Source organism: Perognathus longimembris, chromosome 4 (assembly GCF_023159225.1).
Source record: "Perognathus longimembris pacificus isolate PPM17 chromosome 4, ASM2315922v1, whole genome shotgun sequence".
Lineage (NCBI taxonomy): Eukaryota > Metazoa > Chordata > Mammalia > Rodentia > Heteromyidae > Perognathus > Perognathus longimembris.
Window position 1 is genome coordinate 3,277,545 of NC_063164.1, and position 17,330 is coordinate 3,294,874.

General features: G+C 61.7%; 1 protein-coding gene across 1 annotated transcript in view; it reads right to left on the reverse strand.

Annotated features, from left to right (window-relative positions):
* Positions 1 to 207: 207 nt before the first annotated feature.
* Agap1 (ArfGAP with GTPase domain, ankyrin repeat and PH domain 1) overlaps positions 208 to 17,330 on the reverse strand; it is a 411,357-nt gene continuing 394,234 nt past the window's right edge. Inside the window, 2 exon segments of the mRNA XM_048344473.1 lie at positions 208 to 443; positions 3,007 to 3,262. Of these exon segments, the coding sequence (XP_048200430.1) occupies positions 231 to 443; positions 3,007 to 3,262 (469 nt within the window). The 3' untranslated portion in view covers positions 208 to 230.

Sequence of the window (17,330 nt, forward strand, 5' to 3'; positions counted from 1 at the left end):
CGGGGGCGGCGGCCGTGGCTGCCACGGGGCCCGGGCTCCGGGAGACGGGTGGAGTCCGCGGCCGCCCGGCCTCCTCCTCCTCTTCACCCCGAGGACGGTCCGGGATCCGCGCTGCGGTGCGGGGTGCGGGGCGGGCGGGGGGTGACCCCCGGGAGGGGGGGAGGGACTCACGTGCTGTGGCTCACCCCGGGGGGGGGGGTGTCCCGGAGGAGGGGGGGCGCGGGGCGCGCTCACAGGATGCTGGGCGCCCTCCCGCCGCCGCCGCCGCCGCCGTTGCGGCCGTTGTTCTTCCGGGACAGGTTGGGGGTGGCCATGAGCACGAAGCGCTCGTCGGGGCAGCCGTACTGCAGCAGCACGTCGATGCACTCCTGGCTGCACGCCTGCCGCGCGTAGGCCAGCGCCGTGTTCCCGTGCGCGTCCCGGGCCGCCACCTCCACGCCGTACTGCGGGGACAAGCGAGCGCGGGGCGCCGTCACCGCGGGGCGGGGCCTGGGGTCCCCCCGCCCGGCGGCGCCCCGCGGGAGGAGCGCCCTTCCCCGCCACGCCCTCCACGCGCCCGGGCGGGCCGCGGCCCCGTCCCCGGGGGCTGGAAGGTAAAAGTTCACCGGGGACCGGCGGCTCCGGGCCTCCCCCGCCGGGGCGGGCTTTGAACTGGGGACCCCGGAGCTCGGAGCTGGGATGACGGGCGGGAGCCACCGGGCGCCCGCTCGAGGCCGGGACTCGACCACCGGAGCCACAGCCCCGCGTCCACGCGTGCCCGGAGGGTCTCGGATCGGAGGCGCGGCCGGCTTGCTGTGGGTGTTCTGGCTTTCCAGTTATAAAAATACTAATAAAAAGAATCACTTACAGCAACCGGCGGGGCGGCCACGCCTCCGCGCGAACACGCGGGGAACAAGGCACCTGCGAGCTCGGAGACACCGCGGCCCGCCGGGCGCCTCTCTCTCTGCTTCTCTGCTTCTCTCTCTCACCCCCCCCCCCCTTGTGTTCCACGCTAACCGGTGTTTCCCACACCGCTCAAGATGTCACTGTCCCCGCCCGGTCCACCTCGTGTCCCCGGGGGAAGAGACGGGGAGGCCTCGGGAGACCCGAGAGGAGGTGCGGGCCCCTGCCGTCTCGCGAGCGCGCCGTGCACACTGGGGGGCGCCCGGCCCCCCGTCACCAGCCCAGCGCTTCCCGCGTAGCGCCCCGGCTCTCACTGAACGGAAGCGCGGGGAGGCAGGCGCGGCGGCTCACGCCTACAAGCCCAGCGGCTCGGGCGCGGAGGCCCGAGGAGGGAGGGCTGAAGCCAGCCCCGGGCGTCTCGCCGGTCCCAGCTAACCAGCAGAGGCTCTGGTAGAAGGGGAAGCCGCGACTCCAGCAGCAGAGAGCGGCTGCTTGAGGGGAAAAGCTGAGACATGTCGGCACCCAGGCCCCGAGTTCAAGTCCTACTACTGGCGGGACAAAAAGACAATCTGTAGACATTGTCAACATATTAAGAGCATGTGGAGACTCGAGCCCCACCGTGGCTGGCTGGGAGCGTGTTGGGTTCCTACCTTGGGGTGGAGGCACAGGAGCCCCCCTCACGCTGACGCCCCACCCTTGATGCACACATTCCCTCCTTCCCTACCCGGGGGACCCCTCCAGGCTGTCCCTGGGGGGGGGTGTGTGCAGCACCCCGGACCTGCGGCTGTGCTTACACAGGCAGAGCCTTTATCATTTTATCATCCCCTGCAGTCTCCCCCCCCCCCCCCGCCGCCCCCAAGAGCCCGTGTTCCCGTGTCACGGGCGTAGCTGCGTACACCTGTGGGCTCTGGGAATCACCCCGCCACTGGGCCCATCCGCTCCCACGTGTGACAACATTCCGCAACGCTTCCCCCACCAGGAGGGGTCCCACGGGCTTCCTTCGTGTCCCCTCCCATGGGGTCCCCTGGTCAAGTGCAAACTGGGGGGGGGAAACAGAGAGGGAGGGAGGGGGGTCTCCATACTTCCCTTGCAATTCCCTAACCCCAGCCATTCTTGGGTTCAGCCTGGTAGCACTGACCTACCAGAGAGGCCCAGTGGGGAAGCACTGTGGACCGGGCCTGCGGCATGGGCGGGGTCTGCAGCGGCCCCGCCCTACACGGCCCGGGGGGATGTGGGCGGGGCCTGCGACATGGGCAGGGCCTGCAGTGGATCCACCCTCTGCGGCCCAGGGGGAAAGAGGCGTGGGAGGGGCCTGCGGTGGGTGGAAGGGCTGTGGGCGGGCACTGGGAAAGCGTTGTGGGCGGGCCCTGAGGTGTGGGCGGGCCCTGGGGGAGCATTGTGGGCGTGGCCCGTGTTGTGGGTGGGCCCAGGGGAAAGGTGTGGGCGGGGCCCTGCGCTGTGGACGTGCATAGGGGGAAAGCATTGTGGGCGTGTCTTGTGCTGTGGGCGGGCACAGGGAAAGCACTTTGGGCGTGGCTTGTGCTGTGGGCGGGCACAGGGGGGAACGCATTGTGGGCGGGGTCCTGGACTGTGGGCGGGCACAGGGGGAAAGCGTTGTGGGCGGGGTCCTGGACTGTGGGTGGGCAGAGGGAAAGCATTGTTGGCGTGTCTTGTGCTGTGGGCGGGCACAGAGGGAAAGCACTGTGGGCGTGGCTTTTGCTGTGGGCGGGCACGGGGAAAGCGTGGGCAGGGTCCTGGACTGTGGGCGGGCACAGAGGGAAAGCACTGTGGGCGTGGCTTGTGCTGTGGGCGGGCACGGGGGAAAGCGTGGGCAGGGTCCTGGACTGTGGGCGGGCACAGAGGGAAAGCACTGTGGGCGTGGCTTGTGCTGTGGGCGGGCACAGGGAAAGCACTGTGGGCGTGGCTTTTGCTGTGGGCGGGCACGGGGGAAAGCGTGGGCAGGGTCCTGGACTGTGGGCGGGCACAGAGGGAAAGCACTGTGGGCGGGCCCTACGGTGGGCGGCAGCATGGTGGGCGGGGCTTGTGCTGTGGGCGGCAGCATGGTGGGCGGGGCCCGCGGCCCCCCGCCCGCCCCCCCCCCCATCGTGGCCGCCAGGTACGCACCCAGATGAGCAGCTGAGCCAGGACCACGTTGCCCTTGCGGCAGGCCAGGTGCAGCGCCGTGCGGCCGTCGCCCTCCCCGCAGGTCTCGTTCACCTCCTCCCGGGAGCCGTGGGCCAGCAGCAGGATGACCGTGCGCAGGTCCTCGTCGGCGGTGGCGCGCAGCAGGTGCTGGCCCAGGGACAGCTCGGTGCACGGCAGTGGGGCCAGGAAGAGCTTCTGCTCGTACTTGGCCCGGATCCACCGCTCCTTCTCCTCCCTGCGAGGGGAGACGGGCGTGGTCACAAGTGGGCTGAGACCCAGGGGGCAGAAGTCATCAGGAGGGGGGCGGAGAAAGGGGGGGTCCCAAGGTCTCTACCGGCCTGCGGGTGCCTTTGGGGAAGGTTCTGGAAGGGGCACCGGCCTTAACTCCAGCATCTACCACTCGAGAATGGGCTAGAAATGCGGACTCTGCGGCGCCACCCGGGCCCCAGGGATCTGGGATGGAGGAAGGCGCTGCTGGGGCACCCAGGGCCTTGGGGCTCCACCCGATTTCTTCCCCTAGCAGTGGTGGGGATGGGGGGTCCAGGGAAGGGGCAGAAGGGGGCCCCCCTTCCGCTCTGTGCCTGCTCTTAGCTCAGCCACCCCCCCCCCCCACCACGTGGGACGCCCCAGTGCCTGCCAACAATGGAGGAAGGGCGGCCTTCCTTCACCAACCCGGGAAAGGCTGGACGTCAGCCCGGCTGGGTTCGCAGGAGAGTGCTCAGGACAGCCTAGGGAAGAGGCCCATGGCTCCTTGAGGCCAGCAGGGTCGGGCAGAGGCCAGGGAAGGGCAAGGCAGCCCCTGGAAGGGCACAGCTGGCAACTCTGAACACCACCTGGCCGGCCGGCCGGGGGAAGCTGCAGGGCTGACAGAAGGGGGGGGGGGACCAGGGGAGGGCTGGGGGGAGGGAGAGACCCCGCACAGGGGAGCCAAGCTGGCGAAGGGAAATTCCTCAGCCCAGTGTGTTTATAGCTACGGACCTCAAAGGCAGCCCCCCAGGTGAGCGGTTCCCCAGCTCAGGGGGACAAATGATGGATTTGGGGTTTGGTTTCTTAACCGCCACCCCCCCCCCCCACCAGGAGACACTGCAAATAGGAAAAGGAAAGGTGGTCGGGCGGGAGCAAAGGTGAAAACATTTTTGAAAAAGAAGGGAGATTTTGCTGGTAGCCCCTGGCAGTCTGTGAGAAGCCCAGGGTGTGGGCTCCTGGGGGCACAGCCTTTGCGGTGTCCTCGAAAGTTCTGGGTACTTAAAGAGACTGAAACTGCCAACAGCCGGGAAGAAGGGATTCACGGTGGCCGCCTCTCCTACAATCCAGAATCCTCCCCAAGCCATAATCAGGGTACACAGCTCCCCGCCACGCGGGAGAGATCACTCAGAGTCTAGAAAGAAAACTCATTACCCATGACATTTCTGCTTCCTTGTTTACACCTTTTCCTGTGTTTACACTGCGCACCCCGATCCAGTGTCGGGTGAGCCCTAATCTGTTTTTAAATACTTAGGCAAACAGACTCTTCCAGGAGTAAATCTGGATTAGTTTTGCTTCACTTCCTGGTACATGTGAGCGACCCCAGGGTGACCCCACACCTCCTTTCATTCAGAGGTTTTCAGGACAAACGCGTGGCTACAGCTGAGGGCCCCAGCGATGGCTGGGGGAAGCCCTCGCGGAGCCCCAGTCCCGCCCCCGGCACCCCGGGCCGGCCACACGGGGAAACGCCCCGGGGTAGAAAGGCCGCCCTTCCTCCCAGGCCTCCGATAGATTTGAAAACCCTTGTTTATAATGTCAGCCATTGTTGATGCGTTTCATAAATCACAAGAGGGAATGAGCAAAATACGATTTAAATGAAAAGGGATAATGGCGTGCGATATGTCCAGATTTGCAAGTTCCAATTTGCTAACTCTCATTTTTTGGTCGGCATTAAAATCAGGCTGTCTTATTCTGCTCCAGTTGATTTTAATAGCCATTGCCAAATCACCCAGCGATAAACCGGGGAACTTAGCATGGAAACTCTAGTCCTGACTGAAATTATTAACATTTCTTTTTAATATTCAAATGCCCTCGCTAAAGACTGCGCACGGGCGCTGGCTCTGGAGCCCTGGGTGCAGACGGCCGTGGGGCCCGGCGATCCCCGGGCGTGGGTCTCTGAATGTGGCCCTGAGTGGGTCGCCCCACACAAAGCTCACCCACAAATGGTCCCAGGGATTGGCTCTGGTTTTAAGGACTCGGTGTCCCTGCGATCAGAGTACATGTGGACCGGGCTTTGCAGGGACGAAAGTGTCCGCCATTTGGGGGAGGCCTGCTCCAGAGAAGGGGCCTCGTATTACGCCCCTGGGAGTGGGAAGAGGCTCTAGGAGAGGGTCCGACAAAGGGAAGGGCCCCAGGCTCAGGCTTCCGAAGCTACCACTGGGGGCTGCTACTTACAATGGCTTCCAGCTCCCCCTCAGTTGCAGGAAATGGCCAGACGCGATCAGAAGCCAGAGATACTTCAAGAAATCGCACGGAGCTCAAGTCTCGGGTCCGCGCGGGCCCCTGCTCCACCCACGGCCCCAAGGATGCCCCTTCTGGTGTTTGGCCTGTTGCTTTAACATCGCGTCAGGTAGGAGCTCCGCTCCTGATCTGTGTCTTTCAGGGGAACGGCAGCTTGCAATGACTGTTCTTAGCAACTGAAACCTGATTAGTGTGAAAATGGCCGCCCTAAGGGCAGGGCAGTTTTGTGGGTGCTAATGCATCAGCAGACAGGTCCTCTGACTTAGAACCTTGCCCCCCCCCCCCCCCCCGTGGCCAGCCACGGGGAGGGGCAGAGTCTCTAGAAGGGTGGGCTGCCAGGATGTGGTCCATCATCCCAGACCTCGTTCAGTGGCTGCTTTTTGTTGTTGTTGTTGGTTTTTTTTTTTTTGTTGTTTATTTGGCGCCGCTTCTGGGACTTGAACTTAGGGCACTATTCCTAAGTGCTGTGGCTCGAAGCTAGTGCTTTATACCACGTGAGCCTCAGCTCCGCTTCTGGCTTTATTTATTTATTTATTTTGGTGCTTGCTTCGTGGGGGACCAGAGTCTCATGGACTCTCTCCCCTGGGGCTGAACTGGAATGGTGGTCCTCTGGTCTGCGCCTTCGGGGTTAGTGAGAATCCCGCCCCGCCCCGCCCGGTATCTGCCTCTTGCTCCTTCGCTGTGGCTACCTTGGCCTTCCTCACGGGGAAGGCAGGGCGGGGCTGTGATGCTTAACTCGGGCGGGGACGTTTATGGGCCAGGCGGCACTGTGGGGGCCACCGCGCCCCTGCCGGGCACAGGGAATTCACGCTAGGCCTGGCGTGCATCTTAGAGGCGCTGCTGGGCATGTGAGGGGCCTGACGCCCGCAGGAAGTTTCTAGACTTGCTGCCGAGACATGCCGTGTGTCGACCAGGGCCCCACGGGCCCCGTGGTGCCTTCAGAGTCCCGTTCAAGCCGTGGGGCGTGCTCCGAGGCTCCTGGCCTTGGGGAGAGCCCCAATGCGCCGGGGCGGGCGGCAGCTACGGGAGCGATCCCAACTCCTCTCTCCGTCCCCCCGCCACACGGGAAGAGGCCCCGCCAGGAAACACCTTCGTCCTGGACTTCCAGCCGCCAGGACCATGAGATGGCGTCCCTTTTGTTGCGTGTGCCGGTCCTGGGGCTTGAACTCGGGGATTTTGAAGATTTTGCTCAGGTCTAGTGCTCTACCACTTGGACCACGGCTCCACTCTCTGGTGGTTAGTTGGAGATACGAGTCTCATGGGCCTTCCTGGTTGGGCTGGCTTGGAATTCAGGATTATAGGCGCGGGCGTTGGTGCCGAGCTCCCTTAACGCCCGCAAGCTTTCTTATTCAAGGCGGGCGTTCTGCCAACTGAGGCGCAGCTCCATGTCGATTTTTGCTGGCTAGTTAGAGGTAGGAGACTCCCTGGGCTTTCCCGACCAGCCTGGCTTGGGACCTCGGTCTCAGATCTCAGCCTCCTGAGAAGCGCCCAGCTCCTCCGCTGCGGCCCCGCGGCCTGGCACGGGGCGATGGCGGCCGAGCCTCTGCTCTCTGGGGTGTCTGCGCAGCGGAGGGGGGAAGGGCGCCCTCCAGCGATGCTGCCTGTTCCGCTTGACACTACTGCCCTAGAAAACCCCGATGCCGGGGCACACGCTGCAGCGGCGGTTCCGGTGTCCCGGTGTTGCTGCGGTGGTTCCGGTGTCCGGGTGTTGCTGCAGCGGTTCCGATGTCCGGGTGTTGCTGCGATGGTTCCGGTGTCCGGGTGTTGCTGCAGCGGTTCTGGTGTCCTGGTGTTGCTATGATGGTTCCGGTGTCCGGGTGTTGCTACGGTGGTTCTGGTGTCCGGGTCTGTTGTGGTGGTTTGTGTTGCTGTGATGGTTCTGGTGTCCCGGTGTTGCTGCGGTGGTTCCGGTGTCCCGGTGTTGCTATGGCAGTTCTGGTGTCCCAGTGTTGCTGTGGTGGTTTGTGTTGCTGCGATGGTTCCGGTGTCTTGGTGTTGCTGCGGTGGTTCTGGTGTCCGGGTCTGCTGTGGTGGTTTGTGTTGCTGCAATGGTTCTGGTGTCCCGGTGTTGCTGTGGTGGTTCCGGTGTCCTGGTGTTGCTGCAGTGGTTCCGGTGTCCTGGTGTTGCTATGGCAGTTCTGGTGTCCCAGTGTTGCTGTGGTGGTTTGTGTTGCTGCGATGGTTCCGGTGTCCCGGTGTTGCTGTGGTGGTTCCGGTGTCCGGGTGTTGCTGTGGTGGTTCCGGTGTCCTGGTGTTGCTGCGGTGGTTCCGGTGTCCTGGTGTTGCTGCGGTGGTTCCGGTGTCCTGGTGTTGCTGCGGTGGTTCCGGTGTCCGGGTGTTGCTGCGGTGGTTCTGGTGTCCTGGTGTTGCTGCAATGGTTCCGGTGTCCCGGTGTTGCTGTGGTGGTTCCGGTGTCCTGGTGTTGCTATGGCAGTTCTGGTGTCCCAGTGTTGCTGTGGTGGTTCCGGTGTCCTGGTGTTGCTGCGGTGGTTCCGGTGTCCTGGTGTTGCTATGGCAGTTCTGGTGTCCGGGTGTTGCTGTGGTGGTTCCGGTGTCCGGGTGTTGCTGCGGTGGTTCCGGTGTCCTGGTGTTGCTGCGGTGGTTCCGGTGTCCTGGTGTTGCTGCGGTGGTTCCGGTGTCCTGGTGTTGCTGCGGTGGTTCCGGTGTCCTGGTGTTGCTGCGGTGGTTCCGGTGTCCTGGTGTTGCTATGGCAGTTCTGGTGTCCGGGTGTTGCTGTGGTGGTTCCGGTGTCCGGGTGTTGCTGCGGTGGTTCCGGTGTCCTGGTGTTGCTGCGGTGGTTCCGGTGTCCGGGTGTTGCTGCGGTGGTTCCAGTGTCCTGGTGTTGCTGTGGCGGTTCCAGTGTCCTGGCGTTGCTTCTGGGATCCCGGCATGTCTTGGTTACGCGCCCTTCCTTCTCCCCAGGGAAGGCCGGTTCAAGAACGGCTGAGCTGCAGTAGATCACCTGGCCTCGTTCCAATGCCCAGGAGGGCCACTGCTCACAGCCACCGTTAGCTAATGAGCTAAAAAATGAATTATTGGCGCGGCCGCCATGGGCAGGGGGGAGGGGCTCCTCCCCTGGTCTCCGCGCTGACACACCTTGAGATAAATCAAGCGCAGGCGCGGGAGGGACGGGGGCAGCGGACCCTGACCCGCGGACATCCTCGGAGGCGCCGGGCGGCTGCTTTCCTCTCCCTCTTGATCACAGTGAAGGCCTTTGTCGGGGCCTCCGCCTCATGGCCGTGAGCTGCGCGGCGCGTGTGGCCACGTGTTGGTTGGGTACCAAGCACAGCACTCAGGGGCAGAGCCAGAGACCCTGTGGGGATCTGTGGGGTCTGCCTGACTTGGCTGTTGATCCTCTGGGTGCCTGAGGAGTGATGGCCTGGCCAGGCCCCCGTGTGCCCACCCCGCGGGGGGTCCCTGGGACGCGTCCTACCTGAGGCTTGTGCCCACTGAGCATGCCCAACCGCCCGCACCCGCCGAAACCAGGTGGACCCCAAACCGCAACACCGCTGAGGGCAGGGAGGGACGGTGAGCGGCCTCATCGCGTCATAGCTCACCCCCCAAACGCAGATCTCCCGAGTCTTCTCAGCAAGATGTGGCTGTCCACAGACACGCCACCCGCCCGTGCACACGGCCCCACGCGGGTAACCTGGTCACCCATACACACACACACACACACACACACACACACACAGAGGTTGACACGGCTGTCCACACACACGCCACCCGCCCGTGCACACGGGTTGTGGCCACATTTGGGGAAATGATAGCAAAAATCAGAAGGCTTCAGTAAAAGCCGGGGGTCAGTCTTTCAGAAGATGAGGGAGAGAGTGGAGAGTTGACCAGTGTCTTCACTTCTGGAACACGGAGACAGGAAATGGACCCCACCCCGGCCCGAGGGGGCTCTGAAGGCCATGTTCCTCATCTGGTACATTCGGCTTTCTTTTTAAAGTTCTGGGATTGGAACACAGGGTCTTATGCATGCCAAGCAAATGTTCTACCACCGAGCTACCCCTCAGCCCCTGGCCCGGCCTTAAACATGCGTTGGATGGGTGAGGGAGTGGCTTGTCTGGCAAGCGGGGAGCTCTGAGTTCAATCCCTGCTACTACCAAAACAAACCATAACGCCAACCAAACCAAAAGTCTGGGACTCCGGTAAGGACGACAGGGAGCCCAGATGGGCAGGAGGCTCTGCTGTGGGACTGAGGGACATCGAGCTGTCTTCCGCCGCCCCCGGGGGCAGATCAAGGACCAGATGAAGGGCTAGAGGGCTTTCTGCCCAGTGTGTGCCGAGGCCACGGTGCCGGCGCCGCTAAGCCTGCCCTGTGTCCATGCCCCGGAGCGGAATCAGGGATGTAGGACAGATGTAGCTCGGCCGAGACCGCGGTCCCGGAATCGAGGGTGGAGTGCAGCGGAGGTCAGGGGTGAGGCCGGGACGGACGCCAAGGCCGTGGGGGGGGGGGGACTGTACCTGCTCCGTGGGGCGTCGCGAGGGCTCGGTCCTCGCTTGCGACCCCCCCATGCCCGGCACTGGAGACCTGGTACGAGCGCCCCTGCAGGCTTAGAGAAGACACTGGGGCCCGAGCGGTCACGTGACAACACTGCAGATGCAGACACGGGCCAGTGCAGCACCTGGGATTGATCTGTCTTCGTGGGACGGACGGGGGCCCCGGGGGGGGGGCTGCGTGGTCCCAGCGCTTCCGCCTGTCCAGCATGGGGACACAGGCTTTCTCATCCCGGTGTCGGGGGGCTCTCGCGGGGGAGTCTTCCCGCACGAATCCATCACGACTCCGCCCTCAGTCGTACAGCCAGGGCGGCGCCCAGGGCGGGGCGGGCCCCCGAGGCCCTGAGGAGACGGCAAGGCACGTCCCGGGTCCCAGGCGAGCTGGGCCGCGCTCGGCCGTGTCTGGGGTCTGCCCGGGAGGCCTCAGCACCCTGCCAAGGGGTATGAGCTCATGGGTTGGGTTCCCAGAAGCGAAGCTTCCCACCAGCTCCCGGTGCCGCCTCGAGGTCATCCAGGAGACGTGAGGGGAAGAAGGTGGACGAGAGGCGGAGGGAGGGGGGCCAGGCGCCCTCAGCTTCCCTTCTGGGTACGGCTCTGCAGTTAGAGCATCAAGGGCCATTCCTGAAGGTCTGTCCCCCGTGGGGTCTAATTAACGCCTCTTTTTATTCGAATCCTTCCCCTAAGTGGTAAAAGGCCAAGCAGTAATGGGGTGTATGCCCGTTACTGCGTAGCTCTTCCAGACACCACCCCTCTCCCCCCCCCGCCCCACGAGGAGGAGAAGAGGCAGGGGAGGATTTTCTACCCTCGAGCGGTGCCCTTGGGGAGGAAGGCTGCCCCGGAGGAGCCGCGCACGGTCCTGAACCGGGGACGGGCCAGGAGAAGAAGGACCCGGAAGGAGAGAAAAGAAAGGGCTAGCAGCAAGGAATTTCCAAAGTGCTTCCTGCCTCCAGCCAAACAGGAACTGAGAGAGGAGGCACGGAAGAGGGGGCCGGAACAATATGCAGCCCCACCCGGGGGGAGCAGGGGGCCCCCCCCGTGGGCCGCCAGGGCACCCCCTCTCACGCATGCCTTCTCCCCAGCTGCGTTGCTAGGGGGTCGGGCTGCAGCCCCGAGGACGGCCAACAAAGCCCGATGGATATTTATTCCTTAATCACGGAAAGCTTTTAAGAAACTGGCCACTGTAAATCCCCGCGCGCAGAAAGCGGGAGGCGAGAGACGAGGATTTATGCTCACGGGGCAAAGACAAAATAAATATCCTGCTTGACTCCTGATCAATATTGGGAGTGGGTCCCTCCCCCCCCAACCTGCAGGGTGTTTTATGAGCATAGAGGAGCAGCACAGGATCATTATTAATTAAATAAAGTCAATTGTATTGGGCTTATTACTTCTTGAGTTACAGTCAGGTGGGCCTGCCGCAGGTGCGGGCTGAGCGCATCTGTCCGCACGCAGGTGTGGACGCGGCCACGGGCGGGGCGGCTGGACGCCCAGGCGTCCCGCCTTCCCGAGACGGCTGTGGAGGCCCTGCCGGGTCCGGGGGGAGGATTCCCGCCATGGGACTGCTGCGTGAACCCGGCCGTGGCCGGCTCCTCATCCAGGGCGCGTTCGCTCACGCCTTGGAGGCGGGGCCTCCGCGCGCTCCCCATCCTCCCCGGTGGCCGGATGCCCGCCCCACGCTCCGCCCGCTCTCCCCGCGCGGAGACCGACAGGAGGACCCGGCTTTGCGTACGCCCACTGGCTGGCAGGGCCCGCCTCGCCCAGAACTGCACCCCGGCGTTGCGCTGCTCGAGGGGCGTGGGGAGCCCAGAGCTAATGGAGGTAGGGCGACCGCGTCCAGCAGGGTGGCTCTACTCCAGCCGGTCACCGGAGTCACCCAGGTACCGTAGCTTCAGAGCTCACCGCCCTGGTATCGCCAGTGACCATGTCCCGACGTGTCTCTGAGGCCCTTCCTGCCATTTTCTACTTGCATCTCAGACATCTTTACCGACCAGCCCACAGCGAGTCTGATACGTGTGTGAGTTCACTTGCTGGCTCCGCGTGCGTGTGTGTGTGTGTGTGTGTGTGTGCGCACGCGCGTGCGTATACATGAATTGCCATGAAGCTTTGCCAGCCACACATTGGGTTTCTGGGCTTTACCACTGAAAAAAATGCAGAGCCATTCTGAAGGCATAAATCCCAATCAGTCCGGGCCAGGAGAAAGCGAGCTGGGCCGGTGGAGCGAGCATCCTGGATTCGGGGTAATGTGGCATGAAACGCGGCTGCCCCTCGCCGGTGCACCCGGCCACGGAGTCCCCGTCTCCGGGAATTGAGTTCACCATAACAGTGGCTGATGTGATTGGTTTTGGAACATATCGCACCATAAACAGACGAGGGAAGGGAAATGGCGCTTCCCTCCGTGGGGACGGGGCAGGGCCTGCCTGGCGTGCGCTGCCCTTCACACACTGGAGACGGGGAGACCCACGGCCCCTCTGCGCGGAAAAGCCGGGGGCGAGAAGGAAGAGCGTTGGGGCAGGCTGCAGTTACGGCTCTCCTCGGGGGTGGCAGCCAAGGTGGCCGATCTCTAAGCGACAACACGTGTGGAAAAGCCACAGCGAATCCCAAGGCAGTGTTCTGGCAAAAGCTGCCAACTGGCTTTAAGAACTATGGTCCAAGGTGGTGGTGATGATGACGATGATGATGATGATGATGATGATGATGATGATGATGATGATGATACAGGTGTATGTGCGTCTGAGTTCCTGTGCTCTGTCCTATGAGCCACAGCTTCCCTTCTGGTTCTGGCGTTTGATAAGGTAAGAAGAGCTGCGCGTCAGACCTCAGCCTTCTGACTATCTGGGATTACAGGCATGAGCAGCCAGTTGTGGAGTCTGAACTCAGGGCCTGGGCACTGTCCCTGAGCCTCTCTGTGCTCAAGGCCAGCCCTCTATCACTTAAGCCACAGCACCACTTCCGGTTTGTGAGTGGTTAATTGGAGGTAAGTGTCTCACAGGGACTTTTCTGCCAGGACTGGCTTGCAGCCAAGATCCTCAGATCTCACTTTCCTGAGTAGCTAGGATGACAGGCGCAAGACACTGGTGCCTGGCAGTATAATTATTATTTTAAGATATAAAGACTGGGCTGGGGCTATAGCCTAGTGGTAGAGGGCTTGCCTAGCATGCATGAAGCCCTGGGTTCAATTCCTCAGCACCACATATACAGAAAAAGCCAGAAATGGCGCTGTGGCTCAAGTGGCAGAGTGCTAGCCTTGAGCAAAAAGAAGCCAGGGATGGTGCTCAGGCCCTGAGTTCAAGGCCCAGGACTGGCAAAAAAAAAAATTATACATATATATAAACTACTGATTTTGAATAACAAAGAACTTTCTAAGGGTGGGTTTCCTTTGACTCTGGGAGCAGGAGTGTAATGGTCACAGCCACCAATGATAGAATAAGGAAAGAGGTTCTCAAAGACCAAAGGCATTGAGAATATGCACATGAAAGACACTGACAATTAATTTGCATTTCCCCCTTTTTCCAAGAGTCTGAAGACACTAATGTGATTAGTGGTCTGGGGCCTGGCGATGGAGGGGAGAGGAGGGGGTTTGATGAGAGGCTCCTTGGTGGGGGGTTGGGGGGTGGGGAATGACCCGGGAGCAAGCACCCCACCAGCCCGGATTTCATCAAAGAGCTGCCACCCCCTACCCGAGGAAACCCCACCAGTCAACCAGAGCTGGGTTTCCTTTCTCCAAAAGCCTCTGGACTGATGGGACCAGGAGGCAGATGCTGGCTGGCTGTTTTATTTTTCAGCATTGACCCAGGGTCTAATTTACTCAATGCCACTGGCTTTGATAAGGTGGAATTTGCTGTCTACCAAGCTTTCTGGTAAGAGAGTGCTGCAGAGGCCCCTGAGCGTCCTGGCTCAGGCCTACTTGGTCTGCTCATGTCAGACCAGCCGAGGCTTAGTCCTCTGTGTGTGTGTGTGTGTGTGTGTGTGTGTGTGTGTGTGTGTGTGTGTGTTTGAACTCAGGACACCTAGGAACTGTCCTTGAGCTTGTTTTCCTCAAGGCTAGAGAGGTCTACCACTTGAGCCACAGCGCCAGTTTGTGTGTGTGTGTGTGTGTGTGTGTGTGTGTGTGTGTGTGTGTGTGTGTGTGTTTAGAGATAAAAATCACATGGACTTTTCTCCCTGGGCTGGCTTTGAACCTTGATCCTCAGAGCTCAGCCTCCTGAGGAGCTAGGATGACAGGTGTGAGCCACTGGTGCCCAGGTTAATCGTCTTGTCACTGATGTGAATCCTTATGATTACCGAAGGGCCAGGAATTCTTGGGCTAGGTCTGTGTAGCCCAGTGAGGCCCCAGTATCAGCCGTTGGCAAAGCTTGAACCACACCCCCCCCCACGTTATGAAAATTAAATCAGTATAGAACCTTTTGCAAATTTTCTTTCCTATCACCACAGTGCCCTGAAAATTTAGCCAAAGTTGCTACATGGGCCAGTTCATTGCTTCTCACTGCTGAATAGTATTCCACGGCGCAGAGGGGCTCTAGCTTGTCCAAGGAGTCACCCACTGAAGTCTAGCTGCGTCTTCCCAGTCCTGACTGCTATAATGAAGTCACTGTGGATGTTTACATACATTCTTTTGTGTGCCAAGTATTTATGTCTCTAGAATAAGTACCCAGGAGTTCAGTGGCTAGGTCATATGGGGATTTCATAGACAGTTTTGTATAAACCTTGACAAGCTATTTCCCAGAACAGAAGTGGCTGCTGCTGTTTCTTCTTCTTCCGCTTCCTCCTCCTCCTCTTCCTTTTGTAGTGCTGGTCCTGGGATTTGAACTTAAGGCTTGGACACTATCCCTCAGCTTGTTTACTCAAGGCTAGCACTCTGCCACAGCTCTCCTTCTGGCTTTTTGGTAGTTAATTGGAGATAAGCATCTCAGGAACTTTCTTGCCTAGACTGGTTTCGAACTCTTGATCCTCAGATCTCAACCTCCTGAGTGGCTAGGATTATATATAGCATTAGGTACGGGCACCCAGGTAAGTCTGGCTAATTTTAAGAAGCCGTATCTGATGCGATCTTGCGTTTAAACAGCAAGGTGGCTCCGCAGGCCTCCACTTCCTGGACACACAGAGGCAGGGGATATCACACCCGTTTTGGAACGAGATGTGGCATACGTGTAAGTACAGCTCCTGGAGGCCGAGGCTGGGGACTGCGGTTCCAGGCCAGCCTGGTCAGGAAGGAGCGGGAGAGACCTCCATCTCAACAGCAGCCGCGAGGCAGGATGGTATGCCAGCCACTGTGGGAAAAACAGGAGGAGCGTGGTCCGGGACCGTGGCCCGGACCGGAAGCAAGACCCTATCGGAGAAGTAACCAGTGCAAAAAAGGGGGCCGGGGGCCCTGCGTTCAAATCCCAGAACGGCTGAAAAACAAACGTGAGAAAGCATATGGACATACAAATGGACGCGTACCAGTTTTAGGAAATACGGCCACGGAGATGGACATGTGTGTAAATGTGTGCCCGAGAGGCTTGGGTTGTGAGCTGGTTGGTGTGAGAAGCAGAGAAGAGCAGAGAGGCCTCCCCACGCCCCGACCGGGCGAGGTCCCGGCTCCGCGCGCTTACCTGCCTCCCCCTCCCCCTCCCTCCCCCCCTCCGCAGGCTCTCTAGGTCACATTTGGAAATTATTTTCGAGGATAAAAATGCCTCTAATCTGTTACCAATTAGAAGAAACATGCGAATATTATTTTCTAATTTGTGACTCTTGAGTGTGCGTCTCGAAACCCAGAGAAAAGTAATTGAAGCAATTATGCCCGCTCCTGAATGTTTCTATCAGGCTCTTGAAATAAGAGGGTGGGTCTGTGCTCTTCCCGAGATGTGCCGGGGGGGGGGGGGGGGGGGGGGGGGGGGGAGGGAGGGCGGGCGGTACCGGACCGTCCCTAAGGACCTCGGGGCCCACGGGAGCTGCTGCGGCTCCCGGCCTTGGCCTGTGCAGCTGGAGCCCCAGGCCGAACGCCTGACTGGCTCTGCACGGGGCTTGTGGGGCGACCGCCACGAGCCCCCCATTTCCCCACCCCAGGGCTCCTTCGTACAGGCAGAAGCCTGCTTTATCCTAGGCGCAGTGTGACGTGGGTGGCCGACTCCTGGAAACGGCTGACGCCTCGGTGCTTGGCGGTAGAAGGTCCGCCAATGGGGAGCGAGGCACCCTGATCAGTTTATAGGGCGTTATGTGCCCATTGGGCCTGGCCGGCGGGGGACCGGGCTGCGGACGCTCTCCTTACGGCTGAGGCTACTGCGGTTCGATCCCTGCTCTCTGTTTGAAAATCGGCGTGTGGATGCTGGTGGGGCAGGAGGCGGGGATTCGCAGGGGGCTTTGGGGGGGGGGGCAGCCTCACTCCCCCCCCACAACGGCAATCCCGCACACCCACGCCCATTGGTTCCCCGTGACCTCCGGGGCGCCTAGCGGGTGTCACCCCGTCCTGGGTGCGGCGGCTGAGGGCCCCACGGGACGCGCTGACCGGGGCCGGCTGCCGTCCGGTTGCAGCAGCAGAGACCGCGTCCCGACCGCCCACTACGGATGCCGTGGACTTGGGGTGCAGGGGAGCCCAAATTCAGAGCGAAAAATCCGGATGATGGTCTCCCCCAGGGAGGCGGGGAAGGGGGTCACTGCTGGCGGAGCCGGAGGGGGCGGAAGGCACCGCACGCAGACAAGGTTCCAGGGACCCCGGACGACTCCTTCCTGGCCGGGGGCGTCCCCTGGCTTACGGGGCTCTGTCCTGCGCGGCTGGCCCGCCAGGGCCCTCCCGTCCCCCGGATCTGTGTCCCTGCCACCTCGCACCACGGCTCATCCTAGAGCCGCGCGACAGTAGTGGGGGCCCTCACACCCAGGCCAGGTCCTGGGACTTGGCCCCTCGTGGGCGGGGGAAGCACACGTGTCCCCGGCCGCACAGGTCCCAGCGTGTCCCTGTCTGCGCGGGGCGGGCACAGGGGCATGCCGTGGTCCCGTAGGGCACCTGCCATTCCCACGGGGACGGCGGGGCAAGGACGGGCTTCCCCGGAGGAGACCCGGTGCGGGGGTCAAGAGAAACGGCTGGTCATAACCTGAGGTCAATGGTCCTGAAAGACGATCCTCCTTTATAGGAAGGAGCCCGGAGACGGGGGACTCTTTCAAGCACACAGCCCGCGGTCCCCACCCCTACCCCCACCCGGGGCTCTGGCTTCCTCCCGTTCCCACCTCGGCCCCTCAACAGCACAGGAATGCCCTGTCCCCTGATGGGCTCCATAATGAGAACCGCTGTCAATCACGGCTCCATTAGCCTGGACAGACTTTCACTTCCTGAAACAATTTATTGG